Below are 20,046 nucleotides of genomic sequence, written 5' to 3' on the forward strand. Positions count from 1 at the left end.
GTGTCCTGTTATGTACTTAATTCTGTGTGCTGTTTCCAAGCACAGATCTTAAAGGAACCAGATCCCCAAAGACTTCCACTTAATAAGATGGAGGACTTAAATTGAATTGGTGGCTTGAGTCTCTGATTCAAAAGAACAGTGCTAGCCTTTAAAGATTGGAGTGTCAAAAATAAGCTGTGCTGGTGTATGCATATTTTCATACATATGTATGTATCTCCCTTCTGTTTCTATAGAATTTCAGCTTCCAGAAGCAAACTGAAGCCATTCTGGTTGCCAAGAAAGCTCTCTAAATAGGAGCTGAAGTCTCTCTTTCCTAAATTTTTCCCTTTGTAATAAATTTTCCATTTCTTTCTACCAATGATAACAGTGAAAACATGGTAGTTTCTTATCTGAGACTGAGCTAATACTGTGTTGGGTCACAAGCTGGGGAACCTGGGATGGGTAAGACCTGGGACTGGTACAACCAACAGACCAGCATAGGGTTGTATGAGAGGGAAAGAACTACTGCAGCTAGAAATACTTGGGGGCATCTCCCTAGGTAGGCTAGACAGACACAGCCCTGATGACGGAACAGGAAGAATACTACAGACCTGACTGTGCTTCCCATTACAGCTTTACTAGCTAAACCATCCTGGAAGATGCATCTATAAAGAGTGCAACAAGCACTTTGCAAATAAAGACATAGTGTCAGTGGCATAGGCTTTTTTGTCATTATACCAGGTACTTGCCAGCACATGTCAGCTGTAAATACATGTGTGTATATATATATATATAAGTGTAAACACATATTACATGTTATATATTCTATGGTTATAATATCATAGTACATTTATGTATTATAATATTTATATATAAATAAATATTTGCATGACTAGCTGATGAATCTGCACTGGTAAAATCTGAAAGCATACACCTGCAGATAAGTGACATGAAATGCTGATCCATAAGGAACTAGGCAGAGAAGAGCTGAAACATCCCCCACACTTCCTTTGGTAATTCACACAGTGAGAGCATCTATTTTTGTCTTTGAGTCCCTGAACTTCAAAATTCTCAAGACACTGTGGGGAAATTTATACTAACTTCAGGCATTTAACTGACTGACAACACTCAGACGATGGTTTCATGGCATAGCGAATTGATATAACACTTTATTCCTAGCAAAAGGGACAAGTCTTGTTCCCTCCTCCCACAGGCTCCTCTCTACTCTCAGCGATGCAGCCCCACCAGTTACTTTTGCTATGTCTGATGCTCACTTGGCTATGAACCTTTTAACTCACTAATCCAGTGGAAACTACTTTTGTCTGGGGCAAGGAAGAGAAGAAGTCGGCAAGATAGAGGAAGGAGGAAAGGAGGGAAGAGAAGAAAGGAAGACCTCTCTGTGTCAGTGGGTATTTATATTTATTATAAATAGGAAATCCTCACTTAAAATGCACAAGGTCAAAGAACTGCATCAAAAAAATCCAGAATATTTTACTCAGTCCTTCATTCATGGAATATATAATACTAATAACAGCAAAATGTCTCTCATAATACTATACTAAGTAAAATGAATTATAAACAACTTTTCAACTATTTACATTTTTACTGACCATAAAACTTCCTTCTTTTAATTTCACTTGCCTTCACTTTGGATGGTCCTTTCATACCCACAGACATATACCTGTCCTCCTCCTCTTCAGCTGGAATAACTGAGCCTTCAAAACACCTCCTGTTATCCATCTCACTTCTATCCATGACTTTGCTGAATATTCTCCTGCATTACAAGGAATAACACAGATTTCCCAGACCTACCACGGATGGACCACATTCAAAATCCTTCCCAAAAAGGATTTAAAAGGGGTCACAAAGCTGATTCCTGCCAAATAAGGCAGGTAATACCCAAGACTGCACCATGTTTATAGCACAAAAGGAGACTGGACAGTCTATACATAGGCTGCTCTGCTCTAAACTCAAAACTGAGCAGAGTTATGGTATATCTTTTGTAATCTCCTCAATATTATAGAAGAGAAATATAATTGTCACTTAACACGGGATTCTTCTTACCACACTTTAGCTATCTAAAACTCCAGAGACTAGGCTAAATCACCCTTCAAGGCTCCTTCCAGAACCTAAGGAGAGAACAAGATGCCTCCAAAGGGCACCTCCTTACAGAAGTCTAAGAGCTAGGTGTAAGAGAGCAGGAAGATGCTGTCAAAGAATAAGCTGCTTGATCTTGCCAGCTAATAAGATACTGTTATATTTGGAAAGGAATGCAGATACCTAAAGAAGAGCCACGCTCAAGCTCATGCAAGGGTCAGTGTCAACCTATACTGATTATCTTTATATAAATCTCCTTGTCTGTTTCTGAAATGTGCAGTTAGATCACACCACAAAATCTAGTGTGCATTCATGACTGAAAAGATAGCAGTAGGTCTTTTCAGTTTTAATTGTTTTAAAGGTGCTAAACAAGACAAGGATGATTGCTAATTTGTTGTATTATTATCATTTTTACATCAGCATTAATTGTTTTTCTCTGAACTATGTGAAATACAAACAAGACAAAAAATAATCGCTAAAAAAAAGAAGTGCTGTTGACTTTCTCAGAAGCTTGAGTTTACAGGAGAAATAATACCTTGGTAATGACAAAGATTGCCTTTACATTATCTGCATTTCCCCTGCACTACAGTAAAGACTTCTTCCATTTATTTGTGCAGGAACATCAAAGACAGTCTCAGGAGATCTACAGAATTTCAATGGTTTTTCTCTTTATGTAAACAAGCTGCTTTAATTAGCTTAATATGCAATATGCAATCTATCAGCAATTAGCATCTTTGATCAAAATCTGCACTAAAGCCAGTTTCTTCCAGGATGTTCCATTTGCATGAAAAAGCAGATGAAGCACAATATGTTTGAAAAGAGCAGAGTAGGTATATGTATCAGTATCTTTTTTTGGTGTACATATTAATAACCACATCTTTACACAAAATGTCCAGTGGGCATTTTCTGATGGACATAATCTATTTACAAGATATATCACTTTTGAAAAGTGAAAGAGGTTTGGCTCTTCTGAAAACTGGCTTACACATGTTACTCCTTTAAAAAAAGCTTTTCTTCTGAAACAGATGCAAAGTCTAGTGGCAAGAAAATAATCAGAGATAATATTGAAATACTACCTCACATACATCTCAATGCAGCATAGGAATGCATGCATTGTCAGGGATCTCTATCAATTAAAAACAGAAGAGGAAATTATTGCTTTGTTTCTCCAACTTTGCTATAGTTGCTTTTCAGCACTTAATTTGAAATCTATTGTTGACAGAGATTGGGAAGCAACCGTATTAAGGCACCTAAACTTAGCATTCCTTGTGAAGTCTGAAGAAATAGCTTTGCCTCTTCTGTTTGTGTGCAGAGCTCCATGTTTTAACCTCCCTCATGTTTTCAAATTCTGCTTTTGTCAGAAGCAATGTCTCCTCAGCTAAAATCACTACAACCCTCTCTCTGAACAAGTCAAGGACCAGATTGAGCCAGCTGAGCATTAGATTTATATCTGAGTATGTCCTAGACATGTCAGCAAGAAAATTAACTGTGTGTTAGCATGAGAAAAAAACATGCAAGACTCAGCAGAGGATGAATTCAGGTCTCAGACCTGCTGCAGACAATGGTCTTTATCGTAAGCAGTGCCGAGGTTTGCGCCAACTCACACCTCCCGAGGGCTCGCTCCTGCTTCTCTGACCCCTCCACGTCCTCTCCATGTCCTTTACGCTCCTGTACCTCCTCCCACCCCGCTTTTGCCTTCGCCACTCTCTGCCATAGCTGCGCTGCTGTCAAGGTGAGTCCCACAACCCTACCGAGAGCTCTTGCATGCAGCATTGTGATATTGCAAATGTGCAAAACCCTGACAGTTATTTTGATGCCCTTGCATCTCCCAGTTGCATCTCCCAATCGCTCTTGTAGGCGCAACAGTTTCAGCATGCTCGTTTTCAGCCTTGTGAACAGGACGGCTTGATGAGACTGGCATTGGAAAGATGTGTGAGCAGAAACTGTGAGCCAGTGCTTGGTTTATCCATCAGGTTAGCTAAAACTACATATATGGTGTCTTATCAACGTTGCACATTTAGAGAACGCTTCGTTCTGGGTGCTAGCTCATGCCACCTCCACATTTATCTGAAGAGAAACCTCTTACAGCATTCCCTCAGCACTACTTACTGCTCTCAGCTCAGCTCTGCTGCCATGAACCCCCCGTGCACCCCGCCTTCCCCACCTCTGTGTGCAATTTCAGCATCTTGTTTTCTAATTGGAAATACTTTGTACTGTAATAAGACGAGTTTGAAAGCAAGCAAACAAGCAAGGACACTTCATGTCCTACTATCAAACACATTTGATTCAAGCAGTATCACACTTTCTACCCATCTGGCTGGACTAAATGTGCCTTCAGAACAAAACAACTTACAGCTATACTCTGTTCTTCGATCCATAACCTGCTTTGCAGGGGACAAGAGAGGCAAAAAGGGACAGCAACACATTATTCTTCCGTTTCTGCTGTTTGCCAGTTAGAAACATCCCAAATCAGTGCAAATCTTTAGTCAAAGGGAAATTTTGTTCTGCTGGTGCCAAGTTCTGCATAGCAGAGCCAAGCACGAATGCTGGGAGCTGAAGGGAAATCATGCTAGTCAATGAGGCAAAGCTTGCTTCTGCAAGCAGCAGTTCCTTTGAATTAAGGGTTATACCTTGGTCAGCACATTGAACTCCCACTGCAGGCCCTGGGATGCCAAGAACGAGGTCAAAGAAGTGCAAGATTATTAATGTTGTGTTTTAAGAACAAACCATTGTCCACTCTGCCTAACTGTGCTTTTGTTCTTTCTCAAACCCCATGCTCGCATTTATTGAGTGATGGGATTTTGCTGTACTACTTCTGCTAATCATTACGTACTTCGTATTGCACTTAGCATTTCATCAACCAGGAATAAATCTGGGCTTACAGAGGATAGGTCACAAGGAAATAGAACTTCAAGACAAAAAGAGAAATAGATTTACAGAGGAAAGGTCAATTTAAAATAGATTTTTTTCTAGTGTAATTGAATCTACATTCTTTCTTTAAAAAAAAAACAAAAACAAAGTACTGAGTCATTACAGGGGCCAGACAATTGTCAGAGCTATACTGGGTTAAACTCAAATTACATTGCCGTAACTGCTCAAAGGAAGTCCAGTTAAAATAGAAGCAATTTCTTTTCCTTCCCAACCCCTTTTGTCCTGCTGCAATGCATAGAATTTTTAGTTACAGGAATACGACATTTCTGTTACGTTTCTGTGCTTATATAAGTCTTTATAATCTTATTGATGGCTGCAAATTTGTTAAAGCTGCCCTAAACCCTTTCAATCGAATATACTCAGTTACATCCCAAGGAATAATTACTGCCGTCAGTTGTAGTATGACATAAACCCTTTCAATCTCATTTCCATACTATCTGAAAACAAGCAGCTCCGCCTTAGCAAAGACAGTGTTACAAGGCTAAGCCTGCTGTGGATGGTACTGAAGGCAAGAAGCATAATTAAATTTCTAGTTATTTTCTTGGTCTGTTCCCCAGAAACCCAATCTTCCAACAGCCAGATCATCACGAAGTATTATTAGCAAAAAGTAGTTTTCCTTGTTCCATGCTGGGAAGCGCAAGCAGGCACTAATACCAAACATACTGGACACTTATTTCTCCACAGTCCTTGTGTAAATGACACAACACGTTGAGTATTATGTGGTTTAACTGCTGCTTACCCACCTTACGTCTTTTTCAGCCATTTTACTTTCTGCTAAGGACAGAAGCGATAGAAAACTAAGAGGCAGATTAGAGGAAAACGGAAAGATAAAACAACCCCAAAATGTTATGCCTGTTAGTAAAGTAGCATGAATGCTGTGGAAGACAAAGCTATTTTCATCTGCCCACCACTGAGTCTGCAACTTGAAACCTGCTGTTCATCCAGGTCTCTGATGTAGAAATCAGGGGCAATAGTTCTTAAAAACAAATAAGCTGTTTTGTTAGTAGCAAAACTAATGAGGCCTGGCCTGCTGCAGATTTTTGCCTCAACAGGTCATGTCCCATTTGGATTCTCTAGTGTTTAGTAAGAGGTGAGCTGACATTGCAGCCTTTACCACCATGGGGGAACTAATTCCTAATTCTCTCCTCTACCCACCTGTGAACTTTCATGAAACTTGAAGGAATTGCACACCTTTGAAGTCTCTACCTCCCTGCTGAATTCACCTGAAATTGGTCAACATGTTCAAAAAATGGAATGGGAAACAGAGAAAGACACGGACAAACATCATGGCTTTATAAATTCATTCCTGTGGGAAACCCAGCTAGAAACAGAAGTTAAAAGCAGGGGAATACTTGCAAATACATCACTGAAACTTAAAAGCAATGCAAAAAAAGTGATACTATGAAAGAAGTTTGCCTACAAATAGTGAGAACAAGACTGCATTTACGAAGAAGAAAACAGGAAATCACGACAGACTACTTGCAAGTAAAGTAGTTGCTTGTTAGTAAAAAGCAAGGCAAATCCACCATTTCCTCCTCTGAGCTTAACAACACTCTTGATTTATGCCAGTGAAGGCTCTGCATTATGAAATGAATCGTATTTCATGATGCTTGGCTATAATCAGTCTACTGTAAAGTGCACATTGGACATGCTGTTATTCAACCAGGACACTGCTATTTTTTGCTGAGAGCCAGGAAAGTGTAAGACTTTCCACAAATCCAGTCCCGCACACCTTCCTTTACCCAGATGCCCCAAGGACTTTCTATGACTTCCTCACAAAAATAAAAGCAAGGGGTTTGCAAAGCCAAGCTAAATCCAAAACCAAACCACACAGTGTCGTCAGATCCTGTCTGACCTAGCCAGGGAATCTTGATAGCAAGACCTCTGGGGTTTTTTTCTTCTTTTTAACGCATACAGTTTCAAGAAAGTGTTCCTGACTTAAACTTCTAGCACAAGATGCAATCACCTGTTCCAGTTGAGCTGATCGTGTGGCTCATTGCTGCCCAAACTGGCAAACCCATGCATTTTGTCTCTCTCCCCATCCTTTTCCCAGCTACATGGTCCTGGCCAAGCTCTGGCACTCACCTGATCCTGCCCTGGGTTGATTCAACTCACTAAACCAGCAGGAAAGTAATTCAGTAAAAAAAAGTATAAAAAAGCAGTAAAAAAAGCAGGCTGCTTCTGTCAGAAGTCAAACCATTCCTTCCCTTGTACAGAAGGAGTCACTGCCCAATTCATGCTTCTCTGAAACTTCTCAGAAATGGTGAAACTAATGACTAACACTTTGAGGGAGACGCAGCAGTTTTAAGTCAACTGGAAATCCCTGCTTTTCATGGTTTTAAGACATTCTGATACGAAAAAATGAAAACATAAAGGGCTGTTACTTACCATTTGTCTTCTGTTCTCTACCAGGTGGATGCCAACAATCCCTAGGAAAGATCCAAAGCCAAGCTAAGGCAAAGAACAAAACCAAAAGAAATGCATGAGGTCAGCTTATTTGGTCAACATACCAATGCATTACAGTGATATCTGAGCTGATATATCATACAGATGGGCTAACTGGGGTGGGTCAGGGGAAAGGGTGGAAATTACTGCTGGACATAAATTATGTAATGTAAAGAGGAATGACCAGAACTGCAGCTCTTCGATATTTCAGAGCACAAGTTGTCATGTAGTAAGGAGAAGCCTGTATAGACATATGCTTCTATAACTTGGCTACTGTTACCACAGTCATGTATAGCTTTACACACTATAAAGTGAAAATTACACAAAGTAGGAGAAAAGAACACTTACATTTAGCCCATACATCATTATTTTGGAAAATTGCAAAGCTTTAGGCAATGACAGACAAAGAGTTTTCCTCAAAAAATGGATGTGTTGCTGCCAGGCAAGCGACTCAAGTTCAAACCCTTAGGGTTGGGTTTGTTTGATTTTAATGACTGAACACTACCACACATCCCAGAAAAAGTCCTTGCTAAAATGCCAGAAGGACCAGTACAGTTAGTTTCAACATGGGACAGCTGCAGCACCAACAGCCCCAGGAGAGAGGGAAGAAAGGAACGCTGGAGTAAGCTGGCCTTACTGTTCCTACCAGTGCTGCTTCAACACCAGGCTGGCAGGAAAAGCCCCCTCCTTACGATGGGCCCATGAAGGTTTGGAGAGGTAGAAACTCCTTGGATTTGTGGTTAACACAAGGTAAAGTGGCAACAGGTGAGACCAGCCTTGGATCAGCCCTTCCTGGCATCAGGACTCCCACTGGTCACATGGGTTTGGAGAAAAGGGTCTCCTTGGTGCCCCACAGCTGAGATGTAGCTGGTCACAGTCTCAGAAGCAGCTGGAGCTGGAGCGCAGGTGTCAGCTCCCTCCTCGCCTTACCTGGCCACATGCTGCCCTGTGGGCACCTCAGTCTCAATCCCCCATCACTTCCACGCTCCTTGCTCCCCTCTTCACTAGGGCTGACCCTGCCCAGGCACAGCCCCAGTCCCCCCCTCACCTCCCAGCCAACCCACCCCATGGATGGGACATGACATTACTGCTAAGGAATCCAAGCCCCTTTCTGGAACAAGGTCTCTGAATCCTCTCCTCCAAGCACAAGTTAAGTTTTTAAGGACTACACGTCCCAGTCAAGGGCTTGAGCAACGCCCGTGAACTCCTTGCTGTTATGCACAACGGCTCACAGCAGAAAGCAAATCTCCTGCAAGCACTTTACTCACTTAGTATCACAACAGGAATCTGTCACTCCCTCTCAGGAAAGCAAATGCAGGGAAAGGAGATTTGCTGTAGAGTGCTTTGGGAAGATTTATGTGAAAGGGAGGCACAAGAACTAAAAGCAGAGACTTTGAAAAAGAAAGAGCGTGCAAGTGCATCCATGCTGACAGCCGAATAGGAGAGAGACTTGGAACTGTGAGCAAGGACATTCTGTTCAGGGGACAGCAACTTTGTAAATTAAGATAACTGCATCAAAATGACAACTGGTTCCAAGCCCCATTTTTCATCCCAACGGGAACAATCTATAAAGCCCCATTTATGGCTGATGCAGGGGACACAGAGCGGAGTAATATTATCCACGTGAAGAAAAAAGGAGCAAACATGAACAACAGCAATTAAATCAGAAGGAGCAGAACCAAAGATAGAGATCACGATGTAAGCATGGCATTGCTGAGATTGGTTTAGGGCCATACGCGCTGCTTTTTTTGTCTGTTTAGACAATAGGCTGTTTGGGTTAGGAACTCTGGGAGTCCAGGTCAGTATGGTGATGGGGACAATTGGACCCTGTAGACTCCTGGTTGAAAGATTATAAAAATAGCAAATGAAAATAATACAAGCAGTAGTCCTAGAGAAGTGACATTAAATATTTAAGTATAAACAATATTTATAAGGAAGCGATGCTGAAAAAGCTCCAATTCTGGCTTTGCAGCCCATTCCACAAAGACAGCCCTAAACCCAAACCGATGATAAAGGAGTAATCTACTAAATGCAGACACCTTCCAAAGGGGAACACTATACTAACTCATCTACACACAGAAATATTTTATGTTCAATTACTTTGGATGCATAAATGCAGATGATACCTAGCTAATACTAAAGATGTATTTAGAAAAAAGCTTTTTCCAAAATGAATGACAAGTGACCACATATGCAGAGAAATTCTCTTGAAGCCAGTGGGAACCAAGCAGAAGCACAAAATACATTATGGATCTAGCCCTGAAGACCTGCTCTGCAAATGCTTCTAGATGCAAGTAAATCTATGCAAGTGGATAGTCTTATTCACATTTGTAGGTGTTTGCAAGGTAGGCTCTAATTCTGCATGGCTTTTAAGACCAAAATCCCTTACCTAAGGTCAGCGGAGATTTAGATCTCACCTACGAGCTCCGAAGTTAGTATTTTACAGCTGAATTCTATGAGAACTAGACCTTATTTTTAATTGTAATTAACACTCTCTGTCCTCATAATCTTTCTTTTCTTCAAGTCCAACAGTTAAATATGTAGTGTTGACTTCCCTCTCCTACCTTTAGGTATCTAAAAGTTTGGGATCAGTGCTGTGTTGGTTTTCTAAGCTCCCTCTACTGTCAGCGGAGAAGAGACGCACCTTTTGAGGGTTATTCAGCTCATTCTGAAAGAGGTGGCTGACTTCTCGCAGAGGTGGAGGAGAGGCCATCCCATAGTCCATCTGCCAACGCTGCACTGGAGACAATAACCCCTGGCAATGGCAATGGAGCAGGAACACGGCAATGCTGTCATACACCTCTGACTAGGCTTTTGGCAAGATATCATGCAAGGTTTGTGTAGCACCTTTAACTCTTGCTAAACGTTTGGGCTATTTAGTGTACTAATGAAGTTTACACTGACAATTACCCGTCACTCTTTCTTCTCAGTTACTTCAATAATCCATCATCACATGTGCACAAAAAGAATTCTGAATTTTATTAACATTCTTTAGCTCTAACAATCTTTTGAGGGGGAAAATTATTAATAAAGGTTTTGTTTTCAAAGTGTTGTGATAAAGTCTAGCTATTCTATCTGGTTATTAATGACCCCGAGATTTAAAAGAAAATATTTTAGTAGATCATATTTTTCAGCTGAGTGAATAGACATTGTGTTATTCCTAAAAGAAACTAAATGCTGAAATAACCTGTTTCATGCACATGGGTTTATCACATATTACACTTATTAAAGACAACAGTTTAAAAATGAAACTTCTTTCTAGGGAATGAATGCAGATAATATGGTCTTCTAAAAGATTTTAATTCAAATTATGGAAGAAGAAGAGACCTTTACCAGTATTAATGTACCATTTTAGCTTAAGGAAAGGAAAATTCATTCTTTTAACATTTTATTCCTGGAACTACTTTTTGTTCTATTTTTAAAACACCACTCCTTACAGATCATTATCCCCATATTATCTTTCTGAAAGACCTGTTCTCAGCATGACACTAAGATGTAAGAGGACTTGCTTAGGAGGAACAGTTCTAACTCACAAATTATTAATGGCAATGCAAAATGTATGCACAGTATTAAAAGATACATATCTCTCTTCTCTGGGCATTTCATTCCATAGAGAACAAGAAATAACGGTACCTTACAACACATTTCGGTAGTGGTGGAGCCATACCTAAGGAGGTGCCTAACTCTAAGTACATGAGTTTCTTTCTTCACCTTGCACCCTCTGCCTCCTCTTGTCTGGTTCGGGGAGAACAAAACGAGGCAGACAGGCTTTCCCCTACTTACTGCCCATACTCCTCTTTTTTAAATCTCAGCCCAGGTATTTAAAAAAATTTTTTTACTCCAGGGGTTTCCACGCTTTTGGATATGACTGATCTCTTCTTCTTCTGAGACCAGAAAGGGCCACGGGGGTTGAACCGGCAAGGGTCTGGCTGGGCTACCCTTCCCCAGAAGTCACAGAGGCACCCCGGGGCGAAGGTGACACAACTCAAACCTTGTGCCCAGTGCAGGAACGTGTTTAAGCGGTCTGTTCCCAAGGCAAAAACAAGACTAAGGATCTCGGAAGGGGATCTCGTACAAGAGGACCGGCAACAAGACCGCACAAGGGGATGTTAGGCAGGCTCCAGGGAGAAGCTTCGCCCATCCACAGGGCTTTCCCTGCAATGGACCCAGCAGAACTCCTGGCACAGGGACATGAGAGCAGAGTGGCTCTTTGTGCTGTCAAAGTAGTAAACCTCTAAAAGGTCATTTAAAGCTATCCCATGCCTACTGTCCAGTCACTTACATGTCCACATTTAAGAGAGATCAGTGGGAAGTCAAGCACAGGTTCTCACAGGGGCCCCTGAGCCCAGCAAACTGCTGTGCAGGGACCCCTTGTGCCCCCAACAGCCTCCCCTTTGGGGCACTTCAGAAAAACAGAGTTTACCCCCCTACCTTATCACACACTAGAACTAGAACAAAACAAAGGAGTATCTGTCTCCTGTAAAATGCAACAGGACTGAACTTTCTTTTTTTGTTGTTGTTTTAATCAATCAAAGCTTCCCGTATCCAGCTGATAATCATTTTTCTGGTTGTACCCAATAATCTAAAATAGGTTTCTTTACTCACAACGATGCCTGGGTAGTAGCCTCCCACGGTAACATTTTCTGTTCTTGTGGTAGCTGCCAGACCTATGGTCAGTATGAAAACAGACACTACCAGCAGAGAGACTGTGAACCAAAGCGAAGTCTTCTTCCTTTTTGCAAATTGTCCTGTAGGGAGTAGGGAGAAGAAAAAAAGGAAGCTCTTAATTGCAATCATGGTAGAACAAATATAAAATTATGGAAGATTTTCTTTTGTTAATCTTTGTTGTTGTTAACCCATTGTTGTTCTCTCTCTAAGGAAAAGAGCTGGCAGACAACAGAGGGAATTAAAAACCACAGAGTTAGCTAGAGCTTAGCATAGCGTAATGCACACATTGGGTACGTGCAAGAGATGAGTTTTTATTAAGCTGAACTGAAAGTTAGTGACAATGATAATTATGCCTTGTCTTCAGTAACATTTATAATTAAGTATCGCTCACATCCTTAAGTCAGATCCTGCAGGCCTTAATCGCTTACCTGTGTGAAGTGCCAGTTTGACTTACCTGGACAGAACATTTAAAATTTCTATTTTAGACAAGATTAGCAGAAGCTCTGCATGCTGTCATGAAAATGAATGTGCTCTTCATATTTACTAGGGCAAGCAAACCAATCTGTACCTCTGAAGCAAAGATGTAATATAGTTGATTAGGTAACGATACATGGGCCTACCTTTTTAAACAGTAGCTGCTCAGTAAAATACATTCAGTCTCACTGGGATTTGGATTCAGATACCCAAACGTGAAAAACAGCAGGCTCACCTACCGCTTTCAGCCTGCTTCAAGCCACTTTACCTTGTTGTGGTTGCATATCTGAGCTGCAACCACAGGTTACTAACACCAGAGCCCCAGCCCATAGCACAGATTTACGTAAGGCTTATTTAAAACCAGCAATCAATGCATCACCCTAGCTAACAAAAGGCACCCAAATGAATCGAACTGTGGTCCCCCTTTCTGGCATTTTTGCTTTGAAAGGCAAGGCAAGAGTGGGCAGGATCACCCCCGGAGCACTGGGCCATGCGATGCTGTGCTATCCTAGGCTGCAACCGGGCGGCACGGAGCTCCAGCCAGAGCACAACCCATCCAGGGCACAGGGCTCATGTCTCTGCCCGCTGCGGCCTCACGAAGCTGCCTGCGTGTGCAGTCTCGGGATGAGGCAGAGGCTGTGGTGTTGCACTGAATACCGGAGGCAACAGCCCTCGCCAGGGAGGGCTCGGTGAGAAGGGAAGGCAGCCTTGTGTGGATCAGGCTCTGAGGGTGCTGCTGTAAGCAAAAGCAGGGGAAATGCAGGAAAGTCAAAAAGTGAGCAGAAGCCATGTGCAATGAGTCACTTGAGTTACGTGGCCAATTTAAAGTCAGGTAACTCAGTTAAACGTTTACAAGTTCAAAAGCCAGGCTAGATTAGTGACGTTTGCAAACCAAGTCAAATAATTTCAATTAATAAATAAGTGCATTTATAATAAAAATATGCATGTTTGCCAACCTTTCTCCAGTAGAACAACCAGCCAAAATGAGTCCAGTCTTTTAGTATGAAATGCAAGCAACTTTACTGAAGACAAATATAATCTATTGAGCTTACGCAAGTCTCTTTCACCTGCATGCACAAAGTCTTCCTGCTGAAGCTCAAGAAATAATTCATAAGACTCTCCAGACATCCCTCCAGCCTGTGCCCCAGCTGCCTGCCTCCAGCAATTCCCTGCTAATCCATGGAGGGTCACTGGGGACATGGAAACGGAGAGGTTCTTCATTATCAATCAGTTCTTCACCAAGCATATGGGATTAAAGGCAGTTCTTTCAATGAAGCCAGTTCACATGGCCAAGAGGGGAAAGCAGACTTCAGACTTGTAACTCCACAAATCAGCTGCTCGTCCCAAAACCAGAAATTATTCCTTCAACATATCTACCAGATTTTAAATAACATCTGATGTCCTCACCGCACTATAATCTTCGAAAAGTCATGGAGATTGGGGAATCCCCAATAACTGAAGAAAGGCAAATATGATGATTTGGGGAATTACAAGCCAACCAACTTCACTTTGGTTCCTGGGAGGCTGGGACCAAAAATGTGGAGCAAATCCTCTTGTAAGACATTTCTGGGCACATAAGGAAAAAGTGATTGGCAACAGTCAGCATGGATTTACCAGAGCCAAATCACGTCTGACCAACCCAGCTGCCTGCTCTGACATAACGACTGGCCTTGTGGAGCAGTGGATGTCTTTTACCTTAAATCTAGCAAGGTTTTTAACATGGTATCCCACAACATTCTCATAACCCAGCTGGAATGTCACGGCCTGGACAGGTGGAAAAGCAGATGGTTAAAAAATTAGCTGGATTATTGGGTTCAGAGGGAGCTAATATCCATTAACTCTGTACTCTACCTGGAGGCCAGTAACAAGTGGAGTATGATGGGAGTCTGTCTTGGGACTTGTCCCATTTAATGTATTCATCAATGGCCTAGAGAAAATGGTAGCATGCCTGCTCATCAAGCTGGCAGATGACACAAAACTGGGGGGGGCCACTCAGTACCCTGGAGGGTATTGCCATTCACAGCCATCTAGGCAGGCTAGAAAAATGGGCCAGCAGAAACCTTACAGAATCCAACAGACAGCTGCAAAGTCCTGAGCAAAGGAACAACACCTTGCAATGATACAGGGAAGGGACTGCCAGGCTGGGGAGCAGCTCTGCTGAAAAGGACCTGGGGGTGTTGGTGGGCAATGAGCTGAACATGAACCAGCAGCGTGCCCTGGCAACACCATCCTGGGCTGTAGTAACAGGAGCATCATTAGTAGATCAGAGGAGTAACTACGTCCCTCTATTCAGCATTTTTTAGACCACATATAATATTACACCCAGGTTTGGGCCCCCAGTACAGGAAATATATCAATTAACTGTAGTGAATTCAACAGAGGACCCCAAAGAAGGTCGGGCACTGGCGCACTCGCCATATGAGAAGAGGCTGAGGGAAGAGGGCTTGCTCAGCCTGGAGATGAGATGGCTTTTGGCAGGGCTAGTAGAAGTCTTCCAGTGCCTATGAGGTGATTGTCAAGTGGACAGACTGAGGCTTTTCATAGTGGTGCACAGCAGGAGAACAAAAGACAGTGGACATAAACTGAAATACAAGAATTGTTTCAGACTGGGTACAAGGAGAAAAAAATTCAACATGAAGACAGTCAAGCATTGGAACAGATTGCCCAAAGAGGCTGTGTTGTCTCCATCCCTGGAGGTTTTCAAGATTCAACCAGAAAAAGCCCTGAGCAACCTGGTCTGACCTCATAGTTAACCCTGTTTTGAGCAGGAGGTTGGACTAGCAACTCCCTGAGGTACCTTCCCACCTGAATTATTCTATGATTCTATGGTTTGATGATAGTTAAGACAGCTAGACTAAAGGTGGCTTGGGTATGTGTGCTCATATCCACTGTTACAGAACTGCAGCTGCAACGCAGACATACTCTATAGGCACGTAGGAAGACAAACCTTCTGAAAGCCAATGGGACAGACGCTCCTCAGCCAAGTGTTTCTGAAACCACTGAATGCTTTTATGAAAAGTGCGTGAGGAGCCAAGCTTCCACATTTTTCTCAAAGTAACAACACCTGTATTGGCAAAGGTTAATCAGATTCCATGGAGATAAACTAAGGGTCCAACCTGCCCTCCAGAGTTTTGGTTATAAATAATGATGTGCAAAAAAGAAAGATATGAGTTTGATTGCCCAGACTGAGTTTGCCAGAAAATGTCTTAGGAAAAGCATGCTCTTATTTGTAATTGGAGTAAATCGGATGTGGATTCAGTGAGATAAAACAGAAAAGGATGTCATTATTTATAGGGTCATTTTTTGAACTGAACTACATTTTGGCTTTGAAATTTACATGTGCCAGGAGGCATTTACATATGTGATACCCTTCAGTCCTCACATTCATTGATCTTTACCACCTGCATCTCAAATCAGAGGCAAATATCCAATCCTATCTCTTCTTTTTCATACTCCAGTTTGGAAACTCTCATAACCACATGTAGTTAGCTATAAAGTCCACCCTTAGGAGACATGACTTACAGGCAGGAGCACAGAAAGGCCCTTTCTGGAGCAGAGACCGGCACACTGTCCTGGTTTCGGACACACACGACACACACGCAAGACGTTGTTCTCAAAGATTGCCACATGCTCAGAGAAGATGGGTAGAAATCAGGTCTAAATTGGTTTTCTGCTCTAGCTGGCTGGGCTTCCTTAGTCACACCAATAAAAATCTTTGCTGTAGCTATCAAAATGTGTATAATTGCATGCATATAATTCACCAGCATATCGTAAGGCCTAAGTAATATTTGTAGAGCAGCATAATGTCTTCGGATGAAAAAGGCTACAGCTGCAAAGGGTTCCTACTATTAGCTCCCTTCTGCTATTTCGGTCTTGTTGGCTCCCAAGATTTTTTGAGTCTTTGTTTACTGCTGTTTGTAGCAGTTGCCATGCAGCTTTTTGGATCTGTTTTTAATGTACCTACCAGCCAAAGCCCAGTGCCAGACTGTTCCCTCAGGAGCCCTGTCCACAGCACAGACAGAGGGGCTGGCGCAGCCTTCTTCCCTGACAGCCTCTGTGGCAGGGCTTGGACCAAAGGCCAACCACATACAAGAAGAGCGGTTAAATTAAGAGCAGAGGAAATGTTGCTGTCAGTAGTTCTAGGTTGGATTTTCTTCCAATGCCGATGTTCCTGCAGTGCAGGGAACAGCTCGTGTAGGCTATTGACTTTCCAATTTTTTACTACTGAAGTGACTCTCAGAATAATTTTGATATTTATCCCCTTCAACTTCTTTAACAATGATTCAGTGTGAACATTATAAACTCTTAGTCTGGACCTTACTCCAATTTAGTTATAGCTTCAAATTCTTATCTCTAGCGTAACAAATATCAAGCGTGTAGAAAGAAATCTTCTTGTCATACTCTTATTAGCATTAGCTTGAGCTGGGGTCAGCAGAGGGTGTGAACATGCTATTACCTTCTATTGGCAATATTCTTCAGCAGTTTTGGCCAGCAAAGTAGTAACTGAGTTTTGATACTGCAGCAATGGGCACTACAGCAAAAACTGGGAGATAAATTAGAGAGGTAATGCTGCTTCCACATCACTGGCTTGTGCTCTGCCTGGCATAGACTTAAATTGTGCACAAAAAGGAACAGTCCCAGAAACACTCTCTGCTTTGCTTGCTAAACATCTGTCAGGCAAAGCACCTGCTTGAGCCACTCAGCCCTGCTACCCCAATGGAAGGGAAGAGAATGCTGTCAGGACAAGGAGGAGAGACACCAGACTGCTGCCTCCTTGGGACAGAGAAAGGCCCGTGAGGAGAGAAATTGAGAACATCCCTCAGAGAGTAAAAAGAAAAAGTGCCTGCTGAAGACCAAACTCTGCTGGACTCAGCAAAATCTTTTGTCCGTTCATGAGTTGCACAAAACAAAATTATATTTACAATGCTCTGTTCACTATGGCTGGGGGATAAATTCAATTTGTAGGAAGACTATGGAAAAGGAATGGTTTTGTGGGGAGGGTATAGATCAGATTGCTGGTAGAATGCAAAGTGGTGGATCTAATGATGAACGGCAGGGTCTGGATTTGAAAGAAGCAAAGGGTGAGTTTAAAAGGAGAACAAACCAAATTAGTGATTAAATGTGTCCATGGTATGGAATGCGTCCAATGGTTACAGGAAAGAAAGAATAGAGTGAAACAGCATCTCTCAACCTTGGAAAACTTGCATACGATCTGCAATTTAACTCAAAAAAATTAGACCAAGGCAACTATACTTTGCTAACTTCACGACTCCTTTTAAAATCCAGCTTCAGACATCATAAAGCCTGTTAAAAAGTGTGGAATGATTTTTGGCAAGGAAAGAATCACTGCAGGATGCAGCAGTTTGCTGGGATCAAAATCACATTTGCTGAATATTAGCACCACACAATTTCATACCTTCCTCTTTGATCTAGTTAAGGTGATCTAAACAGAAACAGTTACTTCAAATAATGTCCCAGACCAATGTATATTAGCATCCTGATGTGAGAAAAGATAAGGGAGGAAAGTTTTGTAGCAGAAAAAACTGCATTTTTAATACCTAATGAATACTACTAAAACTTGTGACGTGTTTCAGAGAGTGGCATTAACCATATATAAGAAGATAATTTAAGCGGAAATTCACCATAGACAGAGGAGTATAGTATCAAAGGTATCTGCTGCTTTGCTGCTATCAAGAAAATATTTAAAGGAAGATCTTTGGAGCTAAATTAATAATTTTTAATTACTGCAGTGCTCACTTCAGTGCCATCTCCCTCTTGGCTACACTTTTCATTGTGTATTTTCAAAAATGGTTCATGCCAGTGAAATTGAATTAATCCTACATTGCCTCCCAAAATTAAATGTGATGGACTGAGATGCTTAAAAGAGATATTCACACCTGCTACTGGTGATTACCTTCCCTTTTCTGATTAAATGCTTGACTTGTCCAGAGTGCTGAACTAATTAAACCAGATGCAACAGCATTCGTTTCAAGTCACAAGATAGCAGCTTTTATCAGGCCTGTCCCTTATCTTTATTATGAATTTGTTGAGGAAGAATCCATGAGTGTGTTATATATTCAAGACCATAGGAAACATTGCTTTTTTTACAATTCTATTACAAAAAAAAACAAACAACCAAACAAAACCCCAACAAACAGAACAAAACCCCAAACCCACAGACCCTGCTATACTATGTAGTATAGCTATAGTAAGTGATATCACGCAGTATCACTATGACTTCATCGCTTTGGCAGCAATTGTTTCACTAATAAATAATTTAATGAGCAGATAATCACTAGTTTAAAGCTAGCACACAGACAGATGATTCTTTTTTTGTTGATTACCTGAAAACACTTTGAAGCTACAGCACATCTTTTCGACACCGACACCATTTTTCTTCCAAGTTCAAGACAAAAAATATTAAGACCGAATCTGGTTTATAACCAGCTGTTAAGATCCTTGGGTAGGCAGCAAAGTCTCAGTTTACCCATTCCAACGCTACACAGAGCAATCCCTCGCACCAAGTCCCGTTCCCCCTCGACTTTAATGAATGCCCCTGGAATAATGCAACACCTGTCCTCGCTTTCCCACACGTTTGGGGTTTTTTTAGTTTTCAGGACGTAGCCTGGCGCTACAAAGCAGGGCTTCGCTTTACCGAGGAACCGCTAAAACACCACGAACGCGACGAAGGACACCGGCTGCCTCCGCCCGCCGCTGCCCACCCCGGCCCGGCCCGGCCCGGCCACGGCCACGGCCACGGGCTGCCCCTCACCCTGCTGACCCCCCCACCCCGCCTCCAGCCCTGCGACTGCCCATTTTCAGTCAGCGACTAAAAATCCCCCCCGTCCCAGCCCCTCCGCACCCCCGTTCCCGCTCCCCCCCGCTCTCAGCCCCCCTGTCCCGGGGCTGAGGCCCTCGGCGGGGCCGGGAAGTTGCGGCGGGGCAGGTGCCGGAGCTCACCTGTGGGATCCAGCACGTTCAGCGGACCCGACACCCCGGGGGCGGCCGCCGGAGCCGCCATCACCTCCCGCGATCGTCTCCGCTCCTCACCGCGCCTCACCCCGCCGCTGCCCGCGGGGGTTACGGGCGGCCCGGCGGGCCCGCCCCCGCGGGGGGGCGAAGGCGGGGCGAGACACGGCGACGACCGTTAACGGCTGACGGCGGCGGTCGCCACAGCCCTGAGGCGGGGAACGGGGGCTCCGGCGGGCGCCGTGCCTCAGCCCTGCCGCCCTCGCTCACCCCCCGCCGGCGAGCCGCCTCAGCCGGTGCCCGAGGGTCCCCTTCGACGGCCCGTGGACAACGGAGCGGCCCGGGCGCTGTGTCTCTTGACCGAAAAAGGGCGAGCTGCCTTAGGGACCCCGAGGGCGGGACGGGGTCCCTCGGCCGCCATCACCTCACCTTCCCCGGGTGAAAACTCACCCAGCCTGGCCGAAAAAGTAAGATGTGGGACAA

General features: G+C 43.1%; 1 protein-coding gene across 4 annotated transcripts in view; it reads right to left on the reverse strand.

Annotated features, from left to right (window-relative positions):
• The window catches only part of TMEM255B (transmembrane protein 255B), a 71,353-nt gene extending 51,623 nt beyond the window's left edge, over nucleotides 1-19,730 (reverse strand). The window contains exons 1-4 of one of the 4 annotated variants that reach the window (XM_069770198.1): nucleotides 19,555-19,730; nucleotides 13,662-13,784; nucleotides 12,058-12,200; nucleotides 7,396-7,458 (exon numbers count right to left, since the gene is read on the reverse strand). In XM_069770198.1, the coding sequence (XP_069626299.1) occupies nucleotides 7,396-7,458; nucleotides 12,058-12,200; nucleotides 13,662-13,784; nucleotides 19,555-19,615 (390 nt within the window). In that variant the 5' untranslated portion in view covers nucleotides 19,616-19,730. Of the gene's footprint in view, nucleotides 1-7,395; nucleotides 7,459-12,057; nucleotides 12,201-13,646; nucleotides 13,785-16,995; nucleotides 17,115-19,554 lie in introns of those variants that run through there. The other 3 variants (XM_069770197.1, XM_069770199.1, XM_069770200.1) reach the window with 3 other exon arrangements.
• Between the last annotated feature and the right edge of the window lie 316 nt (nucleotides 19,731-20,046).

Source organism: Haliaeetus albicilla, chromosome 25 (genome assembly GCF_947461875.1).
Source record: "Haliaeetus albicilla chromosome 25, bHalAlb1.1, whole genome shotgun sequence".
NCBI lineage: Eukaryota > Metazoa > Chordata > Aves > Accipitriformes > Accipitridae > Haliaeetus > Haliaeetus albicilla.